The 21,455-nt window shown below is 52.5% G+C and overlaps 1 protein-coding gene across 4 annotated transcripts in view; it reads right to left on the bottom strand.

Annotated features, from left to right (window-relative positions):
* MROH1 (maestro heat like repeat family member 1) overlaps positions 1 to 18,593 on the bottom strand; it is a 110,280-nt gene extending 91,687 nt beyond the window's left edge. For 2 of the 4 annotated variants that reach the window (XM_084620627.1, XM_084620630.1), the window contains exons 1-3: positions 16,850 to 16,908; positions 9,381 to 9,823; positions 433 to 578 (exon numbers count right to left, since the gene is read on the bottom strand). In XM_084620627.1, the coding sequence (XP_084476753.1) occupies positions 433 to 578; positions 9,381 to 9,402 (168 nt within the window). In that variant the 5' untranslated portion in view covers positions 9,403 to 9,823; positions 16,850 to 16,908. Of the gene's footprint in view, positions 1 to 432; positions 579 to 9,380; positions 9,824 to 14,222; positions 14,316 to 16,849; positions 16,909 to 18,576 lie in introns of those variants that run through there. The other 2 variants (XM_084620629.1, XM_084620628.1) reach the window with 2 other exon arrangements.
* Positions 18,594 to 21,455: the final 2,862 nt, after the last annotated feature.

The following is a 21,455-nucleotide window of genomic DNA, read 5'->3' as shown; positions in this document are numbered from 1 at the left end:
AAGTCAGACCATCAGCTAGATCTCCACCCGAACAAAGCGCTCACCACCCTTTGAACAGTTTCAGCCTGTACAAGGGGTCTGCAGTGCACACATTGGCCTCAGCAGACAGCCTTGGGGGCACCCTCGGTTAGCTTTGGCCATGCTGAAAAGCTGACTAGTCCTACTCTTCTCTGCCTGTTTCTGATACGCGACAGTCCTTACCTCTCTGTTAGCACCTCTTAGACCAGTTAGTTTCTTGAATAGACTCTTGGGAGCAGCTTTGACAGATTTTTTTTTAGAGTCCCAATGATAGTAACCCATATCCCTTTAGGCATTGCTCCTGCACTCCCCCCAGCCGTCCGCTCAGGTTACTGACAAATCTCCTGATTGGTACTGCAGACGGACGGGATTCTTTCTGCATCCCGGCCCTAAAGGCAGAGAGCAAAGCCATACCTTTTCATGCTGCCGCAGATATTCATCACAGGAGTTTAGGATCTCTTCAGGCTCGCTCTCTCCCAAGTAGCACAGAGCATTGTAGATCTGTTCTTGGACTAATGGGTCCTTATCAGTAGTGGCATCCATCAGTGTTACGGCAAGTTCTGAGAAAGATACCCTAAGCATGAAACACGCTTTCCAACACCAACACAGGAACCTCTCTTCCTAGGAGAGAGGGAAAAGCCACTGCTGCCCCTACCACAGGCACATCTGTTCTCCCACGAGCAAGTGGCAAGCCAGGACTCCCAGCTTTCCTTTCCTCTGGTCCACAAGAGGCCATGGCTCTGATGGAACATCCCTGCCACAGCACCTGCCTCCCAACCTTCAACTCCTCTGGGGTGAATCGCTCACCTCCACCCCTTCTAAAAAACCCCACACCTGACCCCTCCCTCACCTGAGCAGGGTCCAGAAACACAGTTCCCCCAGCATCCCCATATATGTTTGACAGTTCCCAGTTAAGCCCCCTTTATCCAGTGCTGAGGCTCCACTTCTCCTGGTGGTTCAGCGACCTACATTCTCTCCAATTAGAGAGCTCTCAGCTCCTATTTTGTCTTAAGGCAGCTTTCAACACAGCTGGCTCCTCACTCACTCACCTCTTAGTTTAACTTTGCTTTTTGAGAAGGCTACGTATGTGGTTACAGCCAAGTGCAGAGTACAGACACTGCATGGGTACGAACAGCACAGCTTAGATGAGCAACGTGCCCGACACACTCAAACCCCCAGCATACACATCCTACGGGCAGGCTCTCGACACACCCAAGCAGGGTCTCCCACACCTACGCTGCTATTTTTAGGCAGCCTCTGCCTTTCACCAAGGCATGTGGCAACACATGCACTGGCCGTCTTCCACATGCAGCCCTCAGTGTAGACAGAGCCTTAATGGATCAAACACCAAGTCTCTTTGCAAAACAGGTTCCATAGCCCTTCTCAGAACCCTCTCCAGTTTTCAGATACCATTTGTGAGTTCCCGCTGCAAAATCCGTCAGAGAATCCCCTTCTCAATATGGACTTCACTATCAGGCTGCTTAGCTTTAGCTCCCAAGGCTGTAAGGGTTGAGCCATCTGTAGCACTGGAGGAGCTTAGAATCAGGCTGCACAAGAAGCTCTCAGGAAAGAAACCTACACTGGCTCTCAAGGGATGAGCTGAGGGGATCAAGGAGGACTTTTCTGTCCCTAAACTTCTGTGATGCCCAAGTCTTCTTAACCTGCTGACATCCCCTTTGATTAGCCCTGTCTGGAAGTGCAAGGAGTCCAAGTCAATGCTCTGGCAGCTGGCAAGAATGGAAGGATATCCATAGCTGCAGGGGCAACAGACCTGGGACCAACATGCCCAAAAAGCCAGTTCAGGAGCTGAAAGGTAGGCTGCAGCACCCTGCTTTGGAGAGCAGAAATCCACCACCTAGAGGGCATTTTATAAAGAGTTATTTACTGCAGAAGGTCCCATTAGGGCTCCTCAGGCCCCATCTCAAGGATGGTCTGAAGATTGGGCTCAGGGAGAGGGCACCAGCTAGAGATTCCTACTTCAGCCAAGCAGGTACACTTGTTACTACCTTTATGGCTTGTGACCAGCATTCCCCCAGCAATGGCACGCAGCACCAGAAGCATGCAGACGTTCAACACCAAAGAGGTTGACTGTAGTTTGAGGAGAAGCAGTGTATTTCTCATCAGACTGAATTAATCCAAAGATTATTCATTGGCAAAGGCTTTGAAAGGTCAGTGATGTTAATAAGATCAGATGTACAGCAGCAGCCTCCCTGCAAGCATCCTGCATGAAGCCAGCAGCTCAGTCACAGACCAGGAAGGATGGCTGCTAACCTTTAGAGCCAGTCGATAGGAATGTCTATGGAATTAAATCTGTAGACACCAGGGTGGGCAGAACGGAAGATTACAGAAGAAGTTCTATGGTTAATTACTCTCATTGTTAAAAATCCAGACTAATTTGTCTAGCTTCAACTTCTAGTCATTGGATTGCGTTAGACCTTTCTCTGCTAGAATATCAAATATTTGTTCCCCATGCAGGTATTTACAGACTGAACACATCACCCTTAACCTGCTCTTCTTTAAGCTAAATAGACTCATAGGAGTCAATCTAGCACTTTTGAACATTTTTACAAAGCTTATTCTCATGACTCTTCTCTGAGCCCTCTCCAGTTTATCAACATCCTTCTTGAATTGTTGATGCCAGAACTGGACACAGTACTCCAGGAGTGATCACAACAGTGCCAAATACACAGTAAAATAACCTCTACTCCTACTTGAGATTCCCCTGTTTGTCCATCCCAAGATTGCGTTAGTCCTTCTGGCCATAGCATCACAATGGGAACTCAAGTTAAACTGATTACCTACCATCCGCACCAAATCCTTTTCAGAGTCACTGCTTCCCAGGACAGAACACCCCATCCTGTAAGCATGGCCTGCAATCTCTGTTCCTAGGTGGTTACATTTAGCCATATTCAAATGCATATTGTTTGCTTGTGCCCAGCTTACAACCTGATGTGGGTCGTTTGGTATCAGTGACCTGGCTTCTTCATTTACCACTCCCACAATGTGCGCCATATCAGCAATCTTTACCAGTGATGATTGTTTTCTTCCAGGTCACTGATGAAAAGAAGTTAAATAGCCTTGGGCCAAGAACTGATCCCTGGGGAACCCCACTAGAAACTCACCCACTCAAAGCTCCGTTTACAGTTACATGGGGGTCTATTATGTAGTTCTCTTTAAGCACTGTCCAGAGTGCAATTCACACAGAGGTACAAAATAGGACTCACTGAAGCTCAAACTCAGATATTTAATACCCACCAGCTGGCCAGGTCCAACCTTGACAGTCAGCTTCTCTTGCTTGCCTCTCAGAGAGCTAAAACATGAGGCATTTTGCCTTGACTCAGTCTCTATTACCTACATTTCCCCTGGTTTCTAAAAAGGAGGCATTTTTCTAGCTTCTTGGTCTTGCACCAACTGTCTCCAGATTAGCAAGTCTGCCCCGTACTCAATTTTGCATATAGAAGCTTTGCCAAGTTTAGCACGCAAGAACATAAAGCAGATTATCTGGATCCTGCTCCCAGAGCAAATCAGTGTGAATCAGATAGGGCTAGACTAGGATAACAGAAACCACACAAGGTTTGCTCACTGCAGAGAACCAGGTAACATTCCCTACTGCCCACGCTGTTTTAAACATTGAATCAGCCATACGAAGCCTGTTCTGAGGTAGCCCATAGGCATCTTCTCAGATACCTGAAAAGAGGTGCTCAAAATACACCAGGACAACAGGGAGTCTAGGGAGGCTCTTTGTGCCGCCCAGCAGAAGGCGCAGGTCGGAACTCCAGGCCCTTCTGCTCGGAGCCAGCAGAGGTGTTTTTGCTCTACCCTCAGTTGAGGACGAAACCACCGTCCGTCTTCTCTGTAGCCCAACAGCACATTCCAGCGGCGCTGGGGCTGCACAGCAGGAGGGCAATCCAGGCCCTGAGGACTTGGGAGTGGGGCACAAGCAGCAAGGGCTGGGAAGGGAGGACATCCTATAGTTTGACTTAGATGGCTCTGCGCAGGTGGGCCAAGGACGCTGGGTTAGTGAGATACAAACCGGTAGCAAAAGGGGCAAACCGGTAGCTACCAGATTTGGAAAAATGCCACCATCCTTGGACAGCCACTAGGGCAGGCCGCTCTTTCTCCAGAGTGGAAATTGTTCTGGTCAAACCCAGCAGTGTGTACTACTCGTCCAGAGTATTCCTCCCAGCATGCATTGCCTTCCCTCTATTAACACTGAATTCTATCTGCCCCTGGGCGCCCCTCTTGCCTAGATTTGGGTCACAGATTAAGACCAGAAGGGACTATTGTGATCATCTAGTCCAGGGGTTCTCAAACTTCATTGCACCACGATCCGCTTTTTACAACACAAACTACTACATGATCCCAGGAGGGGGGACTGAAGCCTGAGCCCGCTCGAGCTCCAGTGCCTTGGGTGGGGAGGCCAAAGCTCAAGGGCTTCAGGCTGAGCCCAGGGGCCTGTAACCTGAGCCCCACCATCAAGGGCCAACGCCCTGGGCCCCAGTAAGTCTAATGACAGCCCTGGTGACCCCACCCTGGGGTTGAGACTCACCCTGGGGTCGAGACTCAGAGTTTGAGATCCACTGGACTCTAGTATCCTACTTAAGAGGCCATCAAACTCCACCCAGTAATTCTTCTATCAAGCCCATGGTTTCTGGTTGAGCTAGACTAGAATATCTTTTAGAGCAGAGGTGAGCAAACTACGGCCTGCAGGCCACATCCAGCCCGTGGGACTGTCCTGCCCAAGCTCCTGGCCCGGGAGGCTCGCCCCCTGCCCCTCCCCCACTGATCCCCCTCCCGCGCAGGCAGCGGGGCTGCGAGCTCCTGCCGCTCTGAGCAGCACAGTGGGGGGCAGGGAGCGGCACGCATGCACAGTGGGGGGGGGTCGGGTAGGGGGTCCCCGGGGGCAGTTGGATGGGGTGGAGGTTCTGGGTGGTCGGGGGGATTGGATAGGGTGTGGGAGTCCTGGGGGGCCTGTTAGGGGGCAGGGGTGTGGATAGGTTGGGGCAGTCAGGGGACAAGGAGCAGGGGGAGTTGTATGAGTCAGGTGTTCAGAGGGGGACAGTCAGTGGACAGGAAGTGGGAGGGGGCAAATAGGGAGCAGAGGCCAGGCTGTTTGGGGGGCACAGCCTTCCCTACCTGGCCCTCCATACACAGTTTCACACCCTGATGTGGCCCTCAGGCCAAAAAGTTTGCCCACCCCTGTTTTAGAGCAAACAGCCAATCTGTAATTGAAAGTGTCAAGAGCCTGACGATCTACCACTCCCCTTGGCAAGGTGTTCCAGTAGTGAGCTACCCTTGCCGTCCAAGAATGTGCCTTGCCAACTCCCTCAAGTTTCTCTAGACCTAATTAATTAACCACCATAACCAACAACATCTACAGGTTTACACTACCTCATGGTCCACTCCTGTATCCTGCTCAATACTAAACACCCAGGGGTGGACTGTTAGACTCCTGCCATTTATCTGCAGCACTGCATCTAGCAATGCAGGGCCTACATGGCCCTAGCCAGGGATCAGCGCCCCACCGTACTCAGCATTTTGCAAGCATGAAGCAGACCGTGCCTGGGCTGGAGACTTCAGCAGCTCGTGTGGTGATAAGATGCAACAGGCGAGAGAGACAAGTGTGGCAGAGGGGTAACAAGGTAACAGTGCAGACAGATCTGCTCCCCAAACTAATCATAGGTGGCCACCAGCCCAGCCAAGCTCAGATGGGGTGATTTACTGGCACCAGAGCAGAGGTGTGTGTGATTGAAGAGGATATGGTGGTGGCTTTATGACCAATGTCAGGGAATTTCACTCTCATACAGTCTCTTACAGATGGGTAAAGTACAACCATGTTTGTGGGAGAAGTAACCAAGCAGGTGATCCAGCCTTTCTGTGTCTTGGCCAGTTTCTAGTCCACATCAGCACTTAAACGCTCACCACACAATGACTTCATTTCTTTGATGCTTCTTGTGAGGACCTTTGCCAGGAGGCTTTTAAATTGGTTTTAGGCACCAGCTCTCCTTTAACCACTTTTGTGGACAAGTTTGCAGATTGTCTATGCAGCTCCATATTACTGGATTTTATTGTTAGCACATTGTATTGCATAATCACAGCAAGCATACAGCCCTCTCCCTGAGCTTTGCTACAGCCCGTGTCTATGTCCCACTGAAGCAGATCAGATGCCCCACTCCATCTATTGCCATGAGGCAGAGGGAACACATGTCCCCTCACTTTGAGAGCTGAGAAAGAGGTAGGAATGTGCATGTTGCTTTCCCCCCTTCTCAGGTGATTGTAACAGCTCAGTCTTCAGTCACTCAATTTTAGGAATCATTTGTCTCCTCTCAAGGTCCCTTCCAGTCCTATTATTCTGTGATAGCCAACAAGGCTGTCAAGTTAAACAGAGCCAGACCTCATTAACTCAATATACTGCTGTTTATTGTAACACTCTTATGGTCCTACAGAAATTTTCAGTCCAAGCCAGCTTGAATGTTCCAGGAGCTCTAGATCTTTATCAACTGCTTTAATTCTAGACCTTTCATTATCCTGCACTCCCATCAGACACCCATGTTGTATATAATTAAAGAGCACAGCATGTGTGCTTATAATGCTAAAGATTTTTATTTGATGTTGTGAAGCAGTCACTCTGGCTGTAGTCAGAATCTGTAGCAGGAGCAGCTGTGCGCACAGGTAAATGGCAATGTTGAATCATTTAAAGGAGAGTTGCCATCTACCACAACTCTTGGCTTCCTCTTTTTGATGCTGAAAGATTCTATTTCCACATGTTTGTGTAGAGTCACTAGCCAATTGTCAGGATCACATTTTCTTCTTCAGAGGGGAATTAGTCCTCTGGCTCCTCCCCTCTTAGACTGTGTTCCTTGAGGTTAGGACAGGATTCTCAGGACAGGAATGTCAGCCAGAGAGCACATGGGAGTCATACCCCATTTACACCCAGGGTGAAGCCAGGTAGGGCCATCAGGGACAGGCTTATTATGCCTTGTGTAAAGGCAAGGAAATACATGGGAGTCCCTAAAAGACAAAAGGCACTGAAATAAATGAGACTCCCTGAAAGCCACTGCAGGGATAACCTCCTTAACACAAGTATTAGAGAGGACTGTGTTCCTACTATCTGAAAAGAGCCTAAGGAATGTTTGTTTGTGCATCCCAAGAACAAGGACTGTTGAAAATATGCAGATCCCAATGCAAGTCAGATCCCAATGCAAGTCAAAGCAGTTATTCCCCCACAGCCGACAGCTTTATACCTCCTGGTTCTAGCATGCCAGCAGCAGGCACTTGTCTACTGCTGGATCAAAGCAACATGCACCCAACAAGACAGACCTGTTGTGAATAACCCACATGAGTGGCTATTAACATAATGGTACATTATGCTGTTAGAAACATTCCAGGTGGAGATCAGGATTTCGAAAGGAGCAGGTAAAGACTTGGTTATATTACAAGTTGCACTTTTTCTAACTTGTAATTTTCCAAATTTGTTAGTCTAAGGTGCTACAAGTCTTCCTGTTCTTTTTTCCACAAGAGAAGTCTTAAACTGTTTTTTTTTTTTAAACTGCACAAATATCAGAGTTTACGTAAATCAGCAAGTCACTTCTCCACTGACTTCAGTCGATCAAACCAAGCCATGTTTGCATCCACCTAAAAAAATGTGCTCACAATTTCAGACATTTAATAACTGATTTTGGTTAAATTGGTGCAGTTTGCAATATAGAGAAGGCCAAAGATTCATTTCTAAATAGAAGAGTTAAGTGCAAAGGAGACTTGCCACCTCCACTCAGCCCTGCCAGGTGTACACACTTCTCCAGAGGCTATCAAAAAATTAACTTAGAGCCATGAGCAATATATTACAGTTTGATGCTATTATATCTCTTGCAAGTCACTCGCGAGACCACAGACAATGATGATACAGTGCCAATGGGCTCTCAAGGGAGCCCAGACAGTCAAGTTTAGTCCCATTTGGAACTGCTTCCTGACATGCAGATTAGACTGTGGAATAGTCTCCCTAGGGAAGTGGTGGAAGGGCCATCAGATGGGCCATTTAAAACAAGACTGGACAAGGTACAGACTCCTACTACAAGGAACAATCCTGCCCTGACCTCCAAGGGACAGGCTAGATGAGATCTTAGTTTATAGGGCTTACAGTAGCAAGCCAGAGGAGGGAAGGGAGGGAAATGATTCAAGGTGAAAAAACATAAGAGCACAAAATTAATGCTGGTGTCACAACAAGAGTCAGTCATTCTGCAGCCAGACAGCTGCCACCACGAGCAGGGGGCTCTGGATACCCACTGTAGTTAGAAACTTGATTTCAACTGTACTGCAGTGGATGGTCTTGGCCAGTCCACCTATGGGCCAATTATAGTTGTGGGTCCAGCCATTCTTTTGCTACCCTGCTCATACTCATTGTCCACAAAGAGCTGGGCTGATTTCCTCTGCTGCTGCTCCTTACTCTGAGCCTCCCCTCCACCACCAGAGACCCCACACCCCTCTCTCCTTTGTAATCTTTCCCCACTGTTGCAGTCTGGTATTGAGATGCTCAATACCATCCGCACCTGGAACATTAGCTCTGATTTAAAAGCTAAAGGAAGTGCCATGGATCTCCTGGCTCTGGAAGAGTGAGAGGTTACTATAGGGGATCCAATGAAGTGAGCTGTAGCTCACGAAAGCTTATGCTCCAATAAATTGGTTAGTCTCTAAGGTGCCACAAGTACTCCTTTTCTTTTTACTATAGGGGAGCGGACCACGAAACAGCCCTCAGCAGGGTGGCTGCCACGTATCCCGGTAGCAGTTCTTGGAGCAAGGGGGACAGTCTGAGCATGGGGGAATGAAAGAGGACCAGTATATAGTAAGGACAGGAGTTACACTTCAGAACAGCCTCAGATTCCCAAGCAAGAGAGCCATACCTTGAGCTAAACAAAATCAACACCAGTGTTTGACAGCCTGGAATATAGCTATTACCTCCTACACAGGGTGCATGCAGCTGCCTAATTATCTGATTTTAGATGCAGCGAGATATTTGAGCAAACTGGCGATGTGTTATTCAGCCTTGCTCTTCCTCGCTAAGGTGTTCACACTAGCAGAGCTCAGAACAACTCAACATCATTGGAATTGCCTTTGCTTCTCTCCATTACTCTATGTCCCTTTACTACAAGTCCCTGAAAAGATGAATTTCCCCTCCCCTCTCAGAAGATAGTCACTGTCAGTGACACAAACAAGGAGTCCTGCCAGCTAACAGGGAGCATGTCACCTGAACTGTACAATACCCTTATTGGAAGTGCCCATTTTGGTGTAAGTATCTACCCAATTCAATCCAGGTTTCTTAGCCTGACTTCCACAAAGCAGAGCAGCGGGAGTAACCCGGCACTTACTTTTCACCCGCAACTCCGTCATGCTCCTCGTTTTGAGCTTTCCTGCCCACAGAGAGTAATTTGAAACTTCTTGCTCCTTCTCAAACAGGGAAGCTCCTGGGGAACCTATTTTTACGGTCTGTCTTTGCTCCTCTAGAGAGCAGTTTCTCTTTTAAGAGTCTCTTGGACTAGAGGTTTGTAAGTCAGGAGCGTTTCACACCATGAAGCATAGGATACTAGTCCAGTCACAGGGAAATAAGACAGTCTCTTCAGTTTCTTGTGGGCAGCTAACAATCTCCAGCTGCCTGATCTCTCCAGGTTTCTGAACCTCTGGCAGTTTCCTGATGGTGGGTAATCAATGCACTCTCCAATGCCATCATAGTTCCAAATGAAAAGCCTTGAGAGGGCGAGGCCGGAGGGAGAGCATGTGAAGTACTGTTCCCTACAGCTTCCTTCTTCTAGGCCTGCAAAGACAGACATTTCACAACATGACTTACAACAGACTTGACATACATTTATTTACCTATAACATTCAGTACTGTGTGTTCCCATCCAGCAACTGCTTCTATGCCTTGATTTCCAGAGTCCCCGCATTTCTTTTTTGGCCAGCGATAACAAGCCTGTCCACTATCATACTATCAGCCAGTATGGCTGCAGAAAGCATGACTACTTCAGAAAGGCCTAGGCTGTACTCATTTAAGTGACCTGCCTCTGAAGGGACCATGAGGATGGAAGCGACAGATATCAGCAGTCCAGAGGCCCCTGTTCAGGGGAAGTTTTCCGGATCTCTGCCTTTAAATAGAACCGCTTTGCCCTGCTTGTATACAGCAAGTGGCAACAGCAGGGCTTAAAACAAGTTTAAGATACATAAATGTGGAGAATCAAAGTCCAGGCTTGCCTTTGTACAAAGTAGCAGGGTGTATATATACATGTAGGTGCCACAGCACACATTGATTGTTTCTAAAAATACATATTGTAGCTTTGATCCCTTCTCTTCAACTGGGTCAGAACAGAACACCAGTCACGCTCACTCTGAAGCCTCCTTAACCATTAAGGAACGGTTAAGAGTTTCTAAAACACAGAATCATAGAACATCAGAGCTGGAAAGACCTCAGGAGGTCATCTAGTCCAATCCCCTGCTCAAAGCAGGACCAACCCCAACTAAATCATCCGAGACAGGGCTTTGTCAAGCAGGGCCTTAAAAACCTCTAAGGTAACGCATTCCAGTGCTTCACCACCCTCCTAGTGAAATAGTGTTTCCGAATACCCAACCTAGACCTCCCCCACTGCAACTTGAGACCATTGCTCCTGGTTCTGTCATCTGCCACCACTGAGAACAGCCGAGCTCCATCTGCTTTGGAACCCCCCTTCAGGTAGTTGAAGGCTGCTATCAAATCCCCCCCTCACTCTTCTCTTTTGCAGACTAAATAACCCCAGTTCCCTCAGCCATTGGCTTGCTATTTCTCTACCACCACCAAGTTTGTCTGACCAGGTTTACCTCTAGTGAGCAGAACACTCAGCTTCTCTCCTACCCCAGCACATGTTAAAGAATTGATTCCTCTCCCCACCTCTGTATAGTGATACTCATCTCAATGCAGATAATCTGGTCAAGAAGGAAACAGCAGCACAAGGGAGTGACCACAATCTCACTTGTGTTTAGGAAGTGGAAGTTTAACATTCACTATCTTACTGCCTAGGGCAACTTATCTATTTTGACAGGTTTCAGAGTAACAGCCGTGTTAGTCTGTATTCGCAAAAAGAAAAAGGAGTACTGTAATTGCGTGACCAGAGAGATTGAAGTGTTCTCCGACTGGTTTATGAATGTTATAATTCTTGACATCTGATTTGTGTCCATTTATTCTTTTACGTAGAGACTGTCCAGTTTGACCAATGTACATGGCATCATGTGCCAGCAATGCCCCTCTGCCATGTACATTGGTCAAACTGGACAGTCTCTACGTAAAAGACTAAATGGACACAAATCAGATGTCAAGAATTATAACATTCATAAACCAGTCGGAGAACACTTCAATCTCTCTGGTCACGCAATCACAGACATGAAAGTTGCGATATTACAACAAAAAAATTCAAATCCAGACTCCAGCGAGAAACTGTTGAATTGGAATTCATTTGCAAATTGGATACAATTAACTTAGGCTTGAATAGAGACTTGGAGTGGCTAAGTCATTATGCAAGGTAACCTATTTCCCCTTGTTTTTTCCTACCCCCCCCCCCAGACATTCTTGTTAAACCCTGGATTTGTGCTGGAAATGGCCCACCTTGATCATCATACACATTGTAAGGAGAGTGATCACTTTAGATAAGCTATTACCAGCAGGAGAGTGGGGTGGGGGGGGGAGGAGGTATTTTTTCATGCGTTGTGTGTATAAAAAGATCTTCTACACTTTCCACAGTATGCATCCGATGAAGTGAGCTGTAGCTCACAAAAGCTCATGCTCAAATAAATTGGTTAGTCTCTAAGGTGCCACAAGTACTCTTTTTTTTAATCTATTTTGGCATTTCGAAACATCTAGCAAACACCTACTCCCCACAAGTGGGTGTTTTACATCCGTTAACGGGTCACATCATCAGAATAATCAAATCATACAAGGGCCTTTGCGTTTGGTTTACACATGACCTATTAGTCCTTAGAGTCCCCAATTATTAGGCCTGTTTTAAGATGTGGCCAAGAGGGGCAGTGACTTGCCCCAAGTTATCACAGCAAGCCTGTGGCAGAGCTGGAGCATCTGGCCCTCTGCTCAGTTCACTAACCAACTAATTAACGAGAGAGGCTCCTCCATCTGCCTCTAGTAACAATGCACCCCACTAAGCAGAGTACCGGAGCTGTAGCCAGCACTCATTCACCTGTTTCCTGAGTGTCATCAGACTAGACACTGCGACCCATGCTGGTGAAGGCAGAGGAATGGGTCTAAAGGGAGCACAATACTGCAGAGTCCCTGCAGCAGGGATGAATCCAGATACTCCTGATATAGCACAAAGCTGGTACTCATGCAAGAGCCATCAAGCCTTAAGAAAAATGTAACATTAACAGAGAAAGTCCAGCCCAGCATGAAGCCATGTTGTTAAAGCCTTGGAAACTCAGTGCACCAGATTGGGTCTGGCCAACCTGCAAGCCAGAGGGCAGCAGTGCATAGTTACAAGGCTCAGACAGCTGGACAAAGCTACATCTCTGATCCTTAGAGACTAAGGAATTTATTTGAGCATGAGCTTTCATGAGCTACAGCTCACTTCATCGGATGCATACTGTGGAAACTGCAGCAGACTTTATATACACACAGAGATCATGAAACAATACCTCCTCCCACCCCACTGTCCTGCTGGTAATAGCTTATCTAAAGTGATCTTCAAGTTGGGCCATTTCCAGCACAAATCCAGGTTCTCACCCTCCACCCCCCCCCCCCACACACACTCACTCTCCTGCTGGTAATAGACCATCCAAAGTGACAGCTCTCTACACAATGTGCATGATAATCAAGGTGGTCCATTTCCTGCACAAATCCAGGTTCTCTCACCCCCCTCCAAAAAACACACACACAAACTCACTATCCTGCTGAGAAAACCTGGATTTGTGCAGGAAATGGACCACCTTGATTATCATGCACATTGTGTAGAGAGCTGTCACTTTGGATGGGCTATTACCAGCAGGAGAGTGAGTTTGTGTGTGGGGGGGGTGGAGGGTGAGAACCTGGATTTGTGCTGGAAATGGCCCAACTTGATGATCACTTTAGATAAGCTATTACCAGCAGGACAGTGGGGTGGGAGGAGGTATTGTTTCATGATCTCTGTGTGTATATAAAGTCTGCTGCAGTTTCCACGGTATGCATCCGATGAAGTGAGCTGTAGCTCACGAAAGCTCATGCTCAAATAAATTCCTTAGTCTCTAAGGTGCCACAAGTACTCCTTTTCTTTTTGCGAATACAGACTAACACGGCTGTTACTCTGAAACATCTCTGATCCTGGGATTTCAGTTCTGTATCAAGAGAAAACTGCAGATCCACAGGTGACAGAGATGCAGGTGAGAGAGGAAACAGACCAGTGCTCCCAACGCCTCCTGAAGTGCACGCAAACAAGAACTAGACTAGCAGCATGGACCCGGAGAAGCTTTGTCATTTCCAAAGTTGCATGCAACGCAGCTAGCCATAGGACAAGTAACCGGTTCAGTACAAATAACTGAGGCTAAACCAGCCTTCCCATCTAGCTATCAGCCAGACTGTCAGAGGCCAGTCCTTACAGCCACCTGACTGGAGTGGCATTCACTAACACAGGCCCGAACAGATGCAGACCCTGACCCAGCACTGAAGAGCTTACAGTGCCAGTAAGCCACATAGCTGGGAGTAGACAGATGTTAACTAGGGAAGCTACTCCTACAGACAGCTACAATGCCATTCACAGGAGCAGCAATAAGCATTCACCAGCAGCAGCGTGGTATGGAGAGGTGATCTCCTGAGGATTTATTTCAGGATAAGCTACTTATGAAAACTGTTTCCTATCATGAATCAGCATTTTTTAAAGATGCAACTGGCTAATGACCCCATTAACAACAGCGATAAGCTACAGAACGGCAAAGGAAGATCATTCCCGGTCAGCCTTCCCACAGCAAGCAAGTACATCCAGTGGCCAGTTTCCTGTAAGGTGGAGATTGCATAAAGCACTCAGCAGTCCCATAAGGGGGTCACTGAGCTAGGAACAATCAGGCACCCAAACTGCCATGAAAGGAGCCCAGCCCATGGGATGTGCTGCTGCCCTGCTGAAGCAGAGCTTTAAGGACAGCCTGTGGGTGAGGAAAGCCCTGCAAGACAGAAGCCACAAACATCCAGCACAGAATTCCCCCCACACACATACCCCGTAAGTTTTGCTCTTGCTCCCTGTTCGGTGCACGTGTGTGAACCGATCCAGGTTCTCTCTAGCCCAGTCCTGCAACACATCGCCATTTCTCTGAGGCAAAAGCCCCAGACCCCAAACTAGGACCACAGCCCAGGAGCTGAAGTGCTGGGGACATTCCCAAAAGCCCCATCCCAGAGCCAGGATGCTTAGTGATGACAAGTGAGCCTGGCACTGCTCCCCAGGGCCGGGAGGAGACAGCAGGTCACAGGCTGCTGGACCAAGGAAGGCAGCAGGAAGCCTGGACGTCTGGGTTCTCTCTCCAGCTCTGGGAGGGGAGTGGGGTCTAGTGGGTAGAGCGGGGGGGGCCATTGGGAGCCCGGACGCCTGGGTTCCATCCCCGGCTCTGGGAGGGGAGTGGGGTCTAGTGGGTAGAGCGGGAGGTGGGGGGGCCGCTGGGAGCCCGGACGCCTGGGATCTCTCCCTGGCTCTGGGAGGGGAGTGGGGTCTAGTGGGTAGAGCGGGGGGGGGGGCACTGGGAGCCCAGACGCCTGGGTTCTCTCCCCGGCTCTGGGAGGGGAGTGGGGTCTAGTGGGTAGAGCGGGGGGGGCCGCTGGGAGCCCGGACGCCTGGGTTCTCTCCCCGGCTCTGGGAGGGGAGTGGGGTCTAGTGGGTAGAGCGGGAGGGGGGTCCGCTGGGAGCCCGGACGCCTGGGTTCTCTCCCTGGCTCTGGGAGGGGAGTGGGGTCTAGTGGGTAGAGCGGGAGGGGGGGGCCGCTGGGAGCCCGGACGCCTGGGTTCTCTCCCTGGCTCTGGGAGGGGAGTGGGGTCTAGTGGGTAGAGCGGGAGGGGGGGGGCCGCTGGGAGCCCGGACGCCTGGGTTCTCTCCCTGGCTCTGGGAGGGGAGTGGGGTCTAGTGGGTAGAGCGGGAGGGGGGGGGCCGCTGGGAGCCCGGACGCCTGGGTTCTCTCCCTGGCTCTGGGAGGGGAGTGGGGTCTAGTGGGTAGAGCGGGGGGGGGCCGCTGGGAGCCCGGACGCCTGGGTTCCATCCCCGGCTCTGGGAGGGGAGTGGGGTCTAGTGGGTAGAGCGGGAGGGGGGCCATTGGGAGCCCGGACGCCTGGGTTCCATCCCCGGCTCTGGGAGGGGAGTGGGGACTAGTGGGTAGAGCGGGGGGGGGGCCGCTGGGAGCCCGGACGCCTGGGTTCCATCCCCGGCTCTGGGAGGGGAGTGGGGTCTAGTGGGTAGAGCAGGGGGGCCGCTGGGAGCCCGGACGCCTGGGTTCTCTCCCTGGCTCTGGGAGGGGAGTGGGGTCTAGTGGGTAGAGCGGGAGGGGGGCCATTGGGAGCCCGGACGCCTGGGTTCCATCCCCGGCTCTGGGAGGGGAGTGGGGACTAGTGGGTAGAGCGGGAGGGGGGGGGGCCGCTGGGAGCCCGGACGCCTGGGTTCCATCCCCGGCTCTGGGAGGGGAGTGGGGTCTAGTGGGTAGAGCGGGAGGGGCCGCTGGGAGCCTGTACGCCTGGGTTCTCTCCCCGGCTCTGGGAGGGGAGTGGGGTCTAGTGGGTAGAGCGGGGGGGGGCCGCTGGGAGCCCGGACGCCTGGGTTCTCTCCCCGGTTCTGGGAGGGGAGTGGGGTCTAGTGGGTAGAGCGGGGGGGCCGCTGGGAGCCCGGACGCCTGGGTTCCATCCCCGGCTCTGGGAGGGGAGTGGGGTCTAGTGGGTAGAGCGGGGGGGCCGCTGGGAGCCCGGACGCCTGGGTTCTCTCCCCGGTTCTGGGAGAGGAGTGGGGTCTAGTGGGTAGAGCAGGGGGGCCGCTGGAAGCCCGGACGCCTGGGTTCCATCCCCGGCTCTGGGAGGGGAGTGGGGTCTAGTGGGTAGAGCAGGGGGGCCGCTGGGAGCCCGGACGCCTGGGTTCCATCCCCGGCTCTGGGAGGGGAGTGGGGTCTAGTGGGTAGAGCGGGAGGGGGGGCCGCTGGGAGCCCGGACGCCTGGGTTCTCTCCCTGGCTCTGGGAGGGGAGTGGGGTCTAGTGGGTAGAGCGGGGGGGGGGCCGCTGGGAGCCCGGACGCCTGGGTTCTCTCCCTGGCTCTGGGAGGGGAGTGGGGACTAGTGGGTAGAGCAGGGGGGCCGCTGGGAGCCCGGACGCCTGGGTTCTCTCCCCGGTTCTGGGAGAGGAGTGGGGTCTAGTGGGTAGAGCAGGGGGGCCGCTGGAAGCCCGGACGCCTGGGTTCCATCCCCGGCTCTGGGAGGGGAGTGGGGTCTAGTGGGTAGAGCAGGGGGGCCGCTGGGAGCCCGGACGCCTGGGTTCCATCCCCGGCTCTGGGAGGGGAGTGGGGTCTAGTGGGTAGAGCGGGAGGGGGGGCCGCTGGGAGCCCGGACGCCTGGGTTCTCTCCCTGGCTCTGGGAGGGGAGTGGGGTCTAGTGGGTAGAGCGGGGGGGGGGGCCGCTGGGAGCCCGGACGCCTGGGTTCTCTCCCTGGCTCTGGGAGGGGAGTGGGGACTAGTGGGTAGAGCAGGGGGGCCGCTGGGAGCCCGGACGCCTGGGTTCCATCCCGCCCCTGACGGGTCGCGGGGCCCCACGACAGCCGCGGCCGCACTGGGCGAAGGAGCCCGGCCGCGCGGCGCCCCCGCCCGCACCCCGGCGGCGGCCGTACCTGCCCCCTCCCGCTCGGCGGCCCGGACGCTGCTGCTCCGGCTGCTTCCGGGACAGCCTGGCCCCGCCCCCACCCGCGCGAGGGGCGGGGACTCCTCGCCCCGCCCGCCCCCTCACGTGACCCCGCCAGTTCGGCCGGCCGTTGGTACCGAGGCACCCAAACACCGTCATGCGCATGCGCCTGAGCTGAGAGCAGCCCCCCCCCCCGCGACTGACCGAGGGCGGGGTCTGGTCACACCCGCGGGGGAGGGGAGCCCCACCCTCTCGGGGCGTGGCAGCGTCAGGCTCCTCCCCCGAGACGCCCCTCCCCCATCTGGTGTGGCAGCCCTGCCCCCCCCCGCAAGAGACCCCCTCCCACCTCCCATGCAGGGGGGCCTCTCTCCCCACCCCCCACAAGAGACCCCCCCACACACACACACCCCTCCCATGCAGGGGGCCTCTCTCCCCACCCCCCACAAGAGACCCCCCCCCACACACACCCCTCCCATGCAGGGGGCCTCTCTCCCCGCAAGAGACCCCCACCTCCCAAACCCCTGCAGGAGACCCCCTCCCCCACACTGGGGCTCTCTCCCCACCCAGCCCACTATGCTCTGGGGGAGACACCCCAAGAAGGTGCCCCCCACACCCAGCCCCGGGGGGAACAGGGCACGCACCGGCGGCTCCACCCACAGCGGACGCCCCCCCAGCAGTGCAGCTCGGTAGAGCCACGTCACGCCCTGGACGGCGCACGTCTGTCACGCCGCCGAACACGCGTGGAGGCTGGGGCTGCTCGACAGGCACTGCGCCTGGGCCCCCCGGCCTCTGTGCCCCTCTTCCCCTGCCCTCACCTCCCAGCCACGCTCAGAGGGAAGCCTGGTGCCCAGTCAGAGCAGGCAAGGCCATCCTTCACCCCGAGACACACGTCTCCTTCCCCCCGCACCCACCAGCACAGGGCTCAGCGCAGCAGTCCCCAGCGAACATGGCAGGAGTTTTCTTTCCCACTGAGCATTACCAGCAGCTAATCTAACACCTCCGCCTCACGGAGTCCGGCTGCTGCTGCCTGGAATCCAGCCTTGCCACAGCCTGGCCTGAATGGCCCTGGTCCCCACAGCCACCATCTTACCCATAGCACGGCACGAGGGGCAGCGAGACCAGCCCAGGAAGCCCCCGATCAATCGCCAAAGCCAGGCGGACACAAGCTGGATGGCACATGGGCGAGGATCTCGGCCATTACGCAGCAAGGTCCTGCCTCATCACAGCATGCCATGGGCTCAAAGACACGCCAGCTTTGCAGGGCTGTGGGCGCTGTTCCAAAGGGGCACTGGGGAAAGGAGATAGCCCTGCGCTCAGGGAGAGCAGGAAGGGGGAATTCAGGCATGAGGGATGCCATGTATTCTTTTGGGGATTTTCCCCATTTGTGGGGAGGGGGGAAGAAAGGCATTATACAGATAACGCCATACGCTTCTGAGAGGGGGGGCCACAGATGTGTGTGATAGGGAGGTTCCAGCCCACGTAGCCAAGGCCTGTAAAGGTCTCAGGGGAACAGAAAGCGCTAAGGCTGTTTGCTACCCTTGAGTATTAGCAGGAGGAGGAAGGCAGGACCCTTGGAAAAAGGCTCCAGAGGGATAATCCCCACCAGGGCTCCAAGCCCCCACATCGGGGATTGCATCCTCTAATCACCCCTTAAGTCTTCCTGCTGGCAACCCCACAGGCCCTCAACACCCTGCAGCAAAGGGACTGCATGCTTACCTTTCCCCCAGCACTGCTTCTTCCACAGGCTCCACCTGCAGGAACTGATTTAGCAGCTGGGCTGGCTGCAGAGTCTGCTTTTAAGGGGAGCCAGCTGGGGCACGCTGGCTGTGGGGGAGGCAGCGCTCCCTGGGGGAAGGGAGGGCAGTGCTGTGGCGGGAGCCCAATGGGAAAGGTGGATGTTGTTTGGTGTAGCTTAATTTGCCATTCCTAATAAATGGGAGTCTGAAGAAAAAGTATCTCTGTAAAAAGTATACAGTCAGCTCTTCCTGGCCAGTCCTTCACAACCACAGAGCTCATTGCCAGCCATTAAACTGACAAGCAACCCTCCTAGCATAGCCTCAAAGGGGCAGGTCTGTAAGTGTCATCAGCCCCATTACACAGAGCAGCAAACTGAGGCACAGAAAGGGGAAATGACTTGCCCAAGCCTAGAGCCAGAACTAAAGCTCAAGCATTCGTAGGTCACAGTGCTGGACTCTGCCACTTAGGCCAGGCCAGCAACCTCTGAGAGCTGCACCATGTTCTACAGTACCAGCCCAGCACACTGTGGTGTCCCAGCTGCAGGAGTCTGGCCCATCACCGGTGTGTACTGTAGCAGCTTTAATAAGGGTCAAATGGGGAATATTTAAAGATCAAATCTCCTTTTCAAAGAGCAGTGTCTGTTCATCACAGTATTCTTGTCAGCAAGTTAAGGAAGTATGGGCTGGATGAATGCACTACAAGGTGGGTAGAAAGCTGGCTAGATTGTCGGGCTCAACGGGTAGTGATCAATGGCTCCACGTCTAGTTGGCAGCCGGTATCAAGTGGAGTGCCCCAAGGGTTGGTCCTGGAGCCGGTTTTGTTCAATATCTTCATAAATGATCTGGAGGATGGTGTGGATTGCACTCTCAGCAAATTTGCGGATGATACTAAACTGGGAGGAGTGGTAGATACGCTGGAGGGGAGGGATAGGATACAGAAGGACCTAGACAAATTGGAGGATTGGGCCAAAAGAAATCTGATGAGGTTCAATAAGGATAAGTGCAGGGTCCTGCACTTAGGATGGAAGAATCCAATGCACCGCTACAGACTAGGGACCGAATGGCTAGGCAGCAGTTTTGCGGAAAAGGACCTAGGGGTGACAGTGGACAAGAAGCTGGATATGAGTCAGCAGTGTGCCCTTGTTGCCAAGAAGGCCAATGGCATTTTGGGATGTATAAGTAGGGGCATAGCGAGCAGATCGAGGGACGTGATCGTTCCCCTCTATTCGACATTGGTGAGGCCTCATCTGGAGTACTGTGTCCAGTTTTGGGCCCCACACTTCAAGAAGGATGTGGATAAATTGGAGAGAGTCCAGCGAAGGGCAACAAAAATGATTAGGGGACTGGAACACATGAGTTATGAGGAGAGGCTGAGGGAGCTGGGATTGTTTAGCCTGCAGAAGAGAAGAATGAGGGGGGATTTGATAGCTGCTTTCAACTACCTGAAAGGGGGTTCCAAAGAGGATGGCTCTAGACTGTTCTCAATGGTAGCAGATGACAGAACAAGGAGTAATGGTCTCAAGTTGCAGTGGGGGAGGTTTAGATTGGATATTAGGAAAAACTTTTTCACTAAGAGGGTGGTGAAACACTGGAATGAGTTACCTAGGGAGGTGGTGGAATCTCCTTCCTTAGAGGTTTTTAAGGTCAGGCTTGACAAAGCCCTGGCTGGGATGATTTAACTGGGAATTGGTCCTGCTTCAAGCAGGGGGTTGGACTAGATGACCTTCTGGGGTCCCTTCCAACCCTGATATTCTATGATTCTATGATTCATTTGTCATCTTGAGGTTTGCTTGCGAGTGAGCGAGCTCTGCAAAGCAGGGTGGTGACTGGGAGGTGAGAAAGATCTGCTACGAAGGGCACTGAGCCAGTGGGAGCCATGCAGCCCTCAGAGAACGACCTGGGAGGTTGGGTCACTGGTTAAGGGAAAGAACATGTCCTCTTGAGGGAGGTTGACCCTGTGGTTAAGCCACAGGACTGGGAGTCAGGAGACCTGAGTTCCCAGCTCAGCCCCAAGCCAGTCACTTTCCCCTCTGTCCCCCGCCCTCTGCCGCTGTGGAATATGGCCTCCCACACGGCGAACTAGGAGGCTGCCCTGGTTAACATTAGTGAGGCAGACTGCGCTCCGTGGATGGCAAGTGCTGTGGCAAGGCAAAGGGTTATTCTGGTGTTATGAGATCATCACTCCATACATTAATAAATAAACTGGTGTGACTGTGTCTCCAGCATCTGGCTTTGCACATGAAAGCCTCTGCCCCGTATCACAGGTGCCAGGAGGATGGCTGTCCCAGCAGTCAACAGCCTGGAGCCCTATGTGTTCAGGGATACAGGCTGGCCTGGCTGTTTGAGGCAGTGCCCTGAGTTGCCCAGTGAAGCCATTCTCCTCTCCATCCTGTCCAGCTGCTTGAAGGGGGAATCTTCTCCCAGATCCTGGAGAAGGGAAATTAGGCTGGACCCCGAGTCACAGCGTCCGTGCAGCTCTGCAGGTGCCTTCAGAGCACTGGGCACCGGGCAGTTGTCTGGGCCTAGGGCTGGCCCTGGCATAACACCACAAAGTCATTCGTTGCTGTGCCCGTTAGTAGACGAGGCTGATAGCACCAGACGCGCAAAGCCTCCACAAAAAGAAAAGGAGGACTTGTGGCACCTTAGAGACTAACCAATTTATTAGAGCATAAGCTTTCGTGAGCTACAGCTCACTTCCTCAGATGCATATCGTGGAGACTGCAGCAGGCTTTATATATACACAGAGAATATGAAACAATACCTATTCCCACCCCACTGTCCTGCTGGTAATAGCTTATCTAAAGTGAAAGCTTATGCTCTAATAAATTGGAGTAGCTCACGAAAGCTTATGCTCTAATA

Source organism: Lepidochelys olivacea (genome assembly GCF_965140295.1).
Source record: "Lepidochelys olivacea isolate rLepOli2 genome assembly, chromosome: 2".
In the NCBI taxonomy this organism is placed as follows: domain Eukaryota; kingdom Metazoa; phylum Chordata; order Testudines; family Cheloniidae; genus Lepidochelys; species Lepidochelys olivacea.
This window is presented reverse-complemented; position numbering and strand designations above follow the sequence as displayed.